Source organism: Dysidea avara, chromosome 9 (assembly GCF_963678975.1).
Source record: "Dysidea avara chromosome 9, odDysAvar1.4, whole genome shotgun sequence".
In the NCBI taxonomy this organism is placed as follows: Eukaryota; Metazoa; Porifera; class Demospongiae; order Dictyoceratida; family Dysideidae; genus Dysidea; species Dysidea avara.
Genome location: NC_089280.1, coordinates 17,681,185 through 17,690,149, shown reverse-complemented (window position 1 = coordinate 17,690,149; position 8,965 = coordinate 17,681,185). Strand labels below are relative to the sequence as shown.

The following is an 8,965-nucleotide window of genomic DNA, read 5'->3' as shown; positions in this document are numbered from 1 at the left end:
TGTCATATCAAAATTACATAGATTTTTCACTGTTGTTTTTAGAAATTTAGAAAAACACCAGTGTATTATATATATGTTCATTAAGAAAATAGACATTTCTCCTAATAATGGCACGAGTCCTACTACAGTTCATCATGTTTAGACATTGCAGTTTGGAGTTCTTTCCAGGCTCTTTTGCGGCTCAACACCTCATCAGCTAGTTTGATAATAATTCTCATGAATTCATCAACATCAAATGCATAATTGGTGAACTTCTGGTGAGCCCCAAGTGTTGGGTGATGACCCTGTAGTAATAGAATACACACAAATAAATTTCCAATAAAACACTCTAATAGTACATACAGTACAAGTACACAATATTCCTCTCCCAGCAAAGTCTACTGGGAACACGAATGTGTCTATATATACAAGAAGTGTTTTTGCATTGAAGATTACAATCAAGTTATAGCTAGGGCTAACACTTGGTTTCGAAGGTTATTGTTGGTCCCTTCTGCTCGTTTATTGCTTCTTCAAACTTGTCAACATTGAACTTTCAAGCCATCTGAATACAAAATCCTACCACACCACCTGAGCAGTCCATTGTATGTATACAACCAGCTGTACCTATGGCTTCATATAAGGGTCTCCATACTTGCCCATTACGATGACAGTGTCCAATCAAGAATTAATAGTGTCTATTGCAGTAAAATACATGATATATACAATATCAATAACAAATCCTATAAAGGCACCAGGCTTGATTTAAAGACCTTGCTAGTTTAAAGTCAGGTCTCACTGTTGCCAGGAAAAAAAACATCTAGGATTTAAATATGCCTGTACACTATATAGCACACAAAACTACATGTCAAGGGCAACACTAATAGCTGCAATAGTGACAACATTATAATAACTATTTGACCAGCTAAGCAGAAACAAATTATAACTGTCACATATTAGTACAAGCCAGCAAAGTTGACATGCTCCTACACAAACACTAAATGCCTATATATGTATTATAAATATCATACCACACAGCATAAATGGTCACTAAGGATGCTTAGTCAACAAGGAAACTGCAATGTTACTAAATAAAAAGCACAAGGTGCTTTTTCTATAACTATAACACAGCTCATTATAATATTTGGCACATTTTTGGTCGTTGTAATCACAGGTCGGGGAGACTACAAATTTTATTCACACATACAATGTTTTTTTTCCTATTTTCCCAAACTCAGAATGTCCCTTACAAGTGATGTGTACAGGTGTGTATTAGAATCAACAATGTGCAGACCCCTATGGTGTCTTCAAAGCCACCTACCTCATCTTCAGGAAACACCTTATCGTCCTTTTCCCAGGTCTGGTACAGTATCCCCCTAACACCCACACCATACTGTAAACAGTTAAGAATGCTAGAACACGCACCTTTGTCTTGCCAAGTCATGATAGCAACGTTCATCTCCTGTGTTGTGGCTACAAAATGATATTGAAGAACAGGACAAGTGAATAATAGGACCAAAAAATTATATGTAACAGTAACTTTCATATGTAGTTGACATGGCTGCTATAAAAGGGTGGTCTTACTAAGAAGGTGGTCACTGAGTGTTTGAGACCTGGCAAGGATACCAAATATGTTTGTGGTTACCTTCATGAATTCCCACTGTTTCTAGACACTGTAGCCATTTCATTTCTCCACCTGTTTGCTAGTATTTAAATATCTCCCATATGGAAGGCTAAACAGAATACTGAGCAGTGTGTAAAAAAGAAAGATTAATGCTGGGAACTCTCCCAATACTGACAATGTCTGTAAATAAGTCCAGGACTCCAATATAACACAACACACACACACACACACACACATTACTGCTTCTATTTAAGGAAAAAGACTGTTACTAGACAAGGCTACAGTTAGTGAGGTGGGCTTCTGTACCCAGTAGTTAGAAGGTAGCCAATTTTACTCTAATATGACCACAAAACTGTGAAGGTTTACAACCATACAATCAAGATGATCACATATAAATGATTAGACCTATTACGTGGGAACAGAGACATCTCTGATGTCACATCTGGTTGCTATACAACAATCACTTTGAGAGCATCAACTGTAAAAACACTTCAGTACCCTAGTGCATTGATAAATTAGGGGGAGCCACTTTCTAGAAGTAAACAGGGTACCTCTTGCTATTTACAAACTTCTAAAGATTCAGTTCTACAATATGACTTTTGGTGTACTAACAACTGTAAAAACACTTCAGTACCCTAGTGCATTGATAAATTAGGGGGAGCCACTTTCTAGAAGTAAACAGGGTACCTCTTGCTATTTACAAACTTCTAAAGATTCAGTTCTACAATATGACTTTTGGTGTACTAACATTACATTACATACAGTATACCGGGTTAAGGAACTTTCTCTCTCATGAAACTCTTTCACTCTCAATGGCTTAAGAATTGCACCTATAGTATGTACGCATTGAGCTGAATCCTCAAAAACATTTAATAACTCATGGATGCAATTACACACGATCTTGAAATTTGGCTCATTTGTAGTAATGCTTGACCCGCTAAAATATTTCTAAATCTTTTTGTTCAAATGTCTGACATAATATTTACAGCCAATCAAAATTTTTACAATACATTTCCAAATGGGAAGCCATATGAGTAGTGTCCATTACAACCCTTTCTCTATCTTGTAATGGAGCCAAACCGTACGTGTCTGTTGTTGACACCTTTGCTGTTACCACTAATCATCTGGTTGGCTGAAATGTTAACTCTCTTGAGAAAAAATCCACTTTTAATTTTTAGCTGTTTTTCAGGATTCAGCTCAACTTATACCTAACAATACAAGCACATGTAACAAGCTTACAGCTCAAACAAGGCAGCCCAGTCTGGTAAGAAGAGAGAGTGTGTTAGTCCTGCTCCATGCATCCCGATGAACAGGTCAGTATTGTAACTATGCTGGAAACAAGGTATTGTACAATTGTACAATAAAAAGCACAATATACATGTACCTCCAGCTGGTCAACGAACCCCATCACTCTGAAAAATAAACATACATCATACAATCACAACTTTGCATAACTGTTTAATGGTCATTTGAACTTTAATCAAACTCACCTGTATTTGTAGACAACTAACTGAACGTCTAAAAACGGAATAGTTTTCATGGCTCGTACCAGCTAAAAAACAACAAGCTGCTAATACCATTCATGTGCACCACACACATACACACACAATAAGCAAAAGCAAAAGCAAAGCCTTCAGCTGCCGCTACGCTGTCACGCTGCTCAGTGGCCAGCACACCTGTGTGCTACTCAGGTGCTATGAGACAGCGCAGGCATGCCCTCCTGGGGCAGGACTAGTAACCTGCAGGAGGCTGTACCATGTCTCACAGGTGAAGGTATGGGCACCCGAGGACCTTCAACTGCTATATGAGACATGGACAGTTGAGCATTTGCTTACACCAGGTACCCATTGATGTTGCAGCTGGGTGGGCTGCTTCCCCAGTTAGCACCAGGTCCCCATTTCAACAGCTGGGTAGACTGGAGCAATGTGAGTAAAGTTTCTTGCTCAAGGAAACAACACCAAAGTGGCCCAGCTGGGAATCAATTTAATCAAACCTGGAACCTTTTGATTACCAGGCTGATGCCCTAACCACTTGGCTATGCTACACACACACACACACACACACGCACACAAGTATTTGAGTAAAACATGACCATATATACCTCATCCTGATTAATAATATTTCGATACTTTGTATCTCTTGCCAGTAGGGAAACTCTCACTCTGTCAGCCTTCAAAAACAATGAAACAATCATTCAAAATGGCCCACTACACACAACTATACAACTACACACGCATGCACACAATTAAAGCAAAGCAAAACACACGGAGACACACACAAACATTACTATACACACACACACGCACGCACGTACGCACGCACGCACGTACGCACGCACACACACAAACAACACACATTAAACTCATGTTGTTCAATTCCCATTTCACGCAACATGAACTCAGAGAAGGCCTGCATCATGGCTGAGGTTTCACAACCAGGAACCTGAACACAAAACACTTTTATAATATGTCAATATACACAAAAATATTACACTAACCACATAAGTGTTATAGTAGAGGCCTCCACGCATCCTGGGCAACAAGGGAAACATCACATCTTTAAAGCATACCTACAGCAATGATGAAAAGGAAAATCTACACACAAGAATCACATAAAATAGTAGTCTCTAAGCAACTTCAGCTATCACAGTATTATATACATCACACATTATTCACAGGTGACAGAGCAAGCACAATCTAATTTCAGGGGAATTGAAACAGTTTAAGTAATCCAATTAGAGTCACAGTTCATTAGTACTATGACAACCAAATCACATGTCTTGGGAGAGACAAGTCTCACAGGCTGAAGCCTTAAAATATGCTTGCCTTGACTTGCTAGAACAGCTACATACTGTACAGACCCCAGTGGAGTCTAGCTTTCTGTTTAGCTTGTCTTGACATACAATAAACTCAGAAAAATCTGTAGACATCAACTCTTAGGGTTGTTCCCAAGGGGTTGTCCTATTACACAAACTCTACTGTATTCCACTGTATTTATGCACATTAGAATAATTGAGTCTCAAAAAATGATAACAGTTCAACAATACAGAGGTTTTCAGGTTGGTTGCCCATGCATGTGTAATGAATTCCTGTAGAATTACAGTAATTCGTTTAACCAGGAGCTCATAAGCGCTGAAGCTCCTGGTTTAATGAATTTAAAGTTATCGGTTGCCATGTGCTGACAACTAACCTAAAAACCTCTGTAATACTCTCATGCTGTTTGTTGGTACACTGACATGTGTCTACCATGCCTCCTACCCTTTACATGTATTCTTGAACTGGTAACTTCTCAGCTGTTACAAATAGACTATGTATTTATTTAATATTCACAGTCTGCTAATACACATGTGTGTAGCTACCACACCAAAGTAAATTGATGGTCTAATTACTGAGACATCACCTAGCCAAACTCTGGCTCACCCAGGATTAATATGGTGCCATCTTTGGTAGTGACTTGTGACCAACACTCAGCCACAGTGGCTGGGTGTGTGCCTGTTCCATGGGAAAACTGCCTGTCAATAAAAAGGCTTCTCCTGAAGCATTGGTTTTAAGGCAAGCATAGATGTCAAGATCAAGTACCGGTGGTCAAGGTCAAGGTCAAGCTTTGGTGATCAATGTCAAGTGCTAGTGATCAAGTACTAGTGTCAATGTGAGCTACTGTTACACACATACCGTGTGTGCACAGAGCATAACCCTACGACATATTGGTATGAATACAAACTTTGACAGCAGAAAAATTTGTCGCTCAGTTTCAAAAATCACAATAACATAAAACACCCACTTGAGATGTTTACCAAAGTTTGACAAATTAAAAGTTGACAAATTGATACTGGTTTGTCAAACTCATCAACTCTTTCTATTTTGCTTTGTATGCTAATATTATATTATATGTTGACAGCATTGATTGTGATGTAAAGAGGTCTCCAACAAGTTGTGGCTTCGTACAGACTATTTTAACCTTTAAATGATAATTACTATATTTAATAATTGTGCTTATAAACTTCTCTAACAATTTCATCACTGACCAAGAGATAACCACATTGTTTATCATAATAAAAAGCATTCTCCTCTATCAACACTAATTATCAACATATCAGCTTTCATTATCACACTCCTAATCTAATATTCATGCTAATCCTTCCTATTATCGCCATATACACAAACAAATGATCTATATAATCAGACTATTAATTTACTGACAATGAATTTTCAAAAACTATCACAACAATCAATCAATCATGTCTAGGCATCATTATTGAGCCTCGATTAGTTTTAGCACTACGTGTGTAGGGATGTACACATCTCTGAACAGGGTACAACAGATGGAAGGATTTATGGTTGATTGGGATTGAAGTGGTATAATCATATATGTGCGCATGACTGAGTTTCCGGCAAAGGCAGAGATGTAATAAGACCCTTAACAATTCATTGTTTTCTATTAACAATGAAGAACTATTAATCTCATTAGTAATCTAACACGTCTGAATTCCTGTATGTCTGTAGTGTACATGGCCTAGTAATCACAAAGTTCCAGGTGCTGTTGTTGTTGTTTCCTTGAGGAAGTAATATTCAGTGTTGGGAGTAACGTAAATATTATTACTTTTGTGGTAACAAAGTAATATAACGAAATAAGCTATAAAAACAGGTAATATAATGCAAGTTACTTTACTTACAAATGTAACGCGTTACCTAAGTAATATAGTTACTGTAACGAGTCTAATATTATGTAATATTATTACTACAAGTAACAAAGTTACTAATCTCGTTAGTTATCCTCTCAGTAACGCCTAGCCACAACGAAGTAACGAGGCCTACTGAGTGAAGCTTATTCACCAGCTTCTTACTTATAACCAAGATTTGCATATTGTCCAACAACGCAATCATGTCACGTGATAAGGTGGTAGTTTCACACGTGACAGCTTAAGGCTGTGGACACAAAGTAATATAATATGTAATATTATTACAGTTACTTTATTTTATGGGTAATATGTAACTGTAACTAAATAGTTCAGTTGCAAGTAATATGTAATATGTAACTAGTTACTTTTACAAAGTAACTTGCCCAACACTGGTAATATTGCTCCAGTCCATCCAGCAGTAAATGGGGACCTGGTATTAACTGGGGCCAACAGCCCATGTGGTCATCAGCAATGGCAAAGCAACAATATGACACAAACACAAGAGAGGCTGGCCCACACATCATAACATAACAACATACACAAAAAGTAGGCTGTGGCTTAGTAAGAGACAAGTAAATTAACAGCTGGAAATGTAGTACAAGGCAATGCTACTATCACTAAGCATCACCTCCCTAATAAGACCACCTAGGAGGGACGACACATACATGTGAGGAATGGCTACCATACTCTGAACAGCAGCTAAAGGTTTGTGAACACTCTAGGGTCTACCATCAACACATTGCAGTCAGGGTTGATTTGAGGGACCACAGGACATTAACAACACATGACAGACCATCCACTACACTATGATACACTCACTCTTTGTCCAGCAAAATCAGATATCCTTAGTCGAGGTTTCTTCGTGAAAGGTCGCCATGCATCCTCAAACAGTTCACCATAAGGTGAATAGGACTAAATAATGTTACAACACAGAAAGTAAACCATCACAGACAATACACAGAACCTATCCAAATGTCATTATCTCATATAACAGACCACAAACCCTATAGTACATCACCCACACACTACAGCAAGCATAGATAAAAGGTTTCCATTTTGAAGTACTTCAACAGTGTAGTAAATGGTATATAATTGCTACAGGAAAACTACTCCATAAACAAAAGCTTAGTCTGAGGTTGAATGAAGTCCATTGTCTCCACTTAAGTAAAATGTTAGTTGCCAAGCAACCACAGGCTTTCTCACAGCTTAATGACCCATCTGTGCTAACAAAATACTATGATTAAATACATCATCTGTCCCAATTAAAATGATAATAATAATAATCCAATATTAGTTGTTTACAACTCACTGTATCCCACATTATAATGGTGGTGTCATCATTGAAAGTGCCATTGGCATGTAGAGAAGCATACAAGTTATAGAAGTCACAGAAATGGTGATAAAGGCTGACACCTATAGTGTGAATCGAGACAAGCTGTATTCTATTTTCTTTTAAAACAATATCTCCATCAACAATAACAATCATTATCAATACTTACCAGCATCTAGTTTCATAAATACTACAGGGATATCAAAAGTTCTATCACAGTTCTTTTTATTTGATGGTTTAAAGTCGAGAGAAGTAAAAGACTCCAATTCTGCATACCTAAGACATTAGTGCACATAAATAAGTGTTTCTCTCGTATCTTACGTACCATGATTGTAGGGGAGATTTGTGTTCTCCTTGTTGTTTATGTAACACCTCATCAAAGGAACATTTCCCTCCGATTTCACCAGGTTCAAATATGTCTTCTTTAAATCTTCCACTGTATGGGTAAACAGTTGACAGGTTAACAGGTTAGTAACACAAAATATTTCCTGAGTTGGTAGGTTTCTATAGCTTTGAAGTAACAAAACATTCACATTTAAGGTTACCATCAACCAAGCACTACAATACACATTACACTATATCACATTACGCACTATTATAGAGCTATTTTGTACCTCTCGTGCTGTGCTCTTTTTTCTCGGTTGGCTATTTCATCAAATCTTCTGAAATCAATGTAAAGATGACGGGCAATACAGAATCTCAAATTCTTGGAACACTGCAGCAAAGATTCTCCCTAGCACAACAGAGGTGTCATACAGTCAGAAAATAATTCCCTAACTTTGTTCTTCGGCTTACACAGCTTCATCGTAGAATCTACAATATCTTTAACATAACCAAAATCTGCCTGTGTCCAGAATAGATCATGTTTTGCTTCCATTGATGGAGCCCTGTTACACAAATAGAACATGTGTGGGACATCACAGTTGTGCATACCATGGCCTTGCGGGCTCACTACAAACTGGGAAAAACAATCTGTTTGATGTATTGCAGTGTTTTTCGTAGCCCCAGCAAACGTTCTCCTAGTTATAAAAGTGGTAAAGAAAGTAAATCATCAAATAATGCCTGCTTGCTACTTTGCATTCTGAATTTGACAGGCATTCCTGTGGTCTCTTGTAAAAAAGTTGTGACTGTAACAGCTGGTCTTTATTGGAAGACAATCCACATGTATGATGCCAAATAACGCCCATCAAAAACAACACTAGAAACAGCAATTTATCAGTTCCCTTCATGACAACAAACTCTTGTCAACAAGTTCAGTTTATCGCGAGGTTTATCGTCGGACGTGGTTATCCGGTATTTTCTGTTTAGTATCCGGTACACATTAACATAGTCGAGAACATCTGCGGAAGTGATGACG

At 37.8% G+C, this 8,965-nt stretch overlaps 1 protein-coding gene across 3 annotated transcripts; it reads right to left on the bottom strand.

Moving 5' to 3' along the window:
• Nucleotides 1-13: 13 nt before the first annotated feature.
• LOC136265581 (EGF domain-specific O-linked N-acetylglucosamine transferase-like) lies at nt 14-8,948 on the bottom strand. Of its 3 annotated transcripts, XM_066060452.1 has the most exons (18): nt 8,682-8,948; nt 8,542-8,627; nt 8,387-8,495; nt 8,223-8,341; nt 7,934-8,044; nt 7,778-7,884; nt 7,588-7,691; nt 7,098-7,190; nt 4,098-4,169; nt 3,956-4,042; nt 3,702-3,770; nt 3,091-3,152; nt 2,985-3,012; nt 2,840-2,931; nt 1,402-1,449; nt 1,298-1,352; nt 604-674; nt 152-284 (listed from the first exon to the last, which is right to left on the bottom strand). In XM_066060452.1, the coding sequence occupies exons 1-17, from the start codon at nt 8,835-8,837 to the stop codon at nt 639-641; spliced, it is 1,434 nt and encodes a 477-aa protein (XP_065916524.1). In that variant the 5' UTR covers nt 8,838-8,948; the 3' UTR covers nt 152-284; nt 604-638. The 3 variants fall into 3 exon arrangements, with proteins under 3 accessions (XP_065916522.1, XP_065916523.1, XP_065916524.1); XM_066060450.1 differs by lacking the exon at nt 604-674 and having other exon boundaries at nt 14-284; nt 8,682-8,942; XM_066060451.1 differs by having other exon boundaries at nt 146-674.
• Nucleotides 8,949-8,965: the final 17 nt, after the last annotated feature.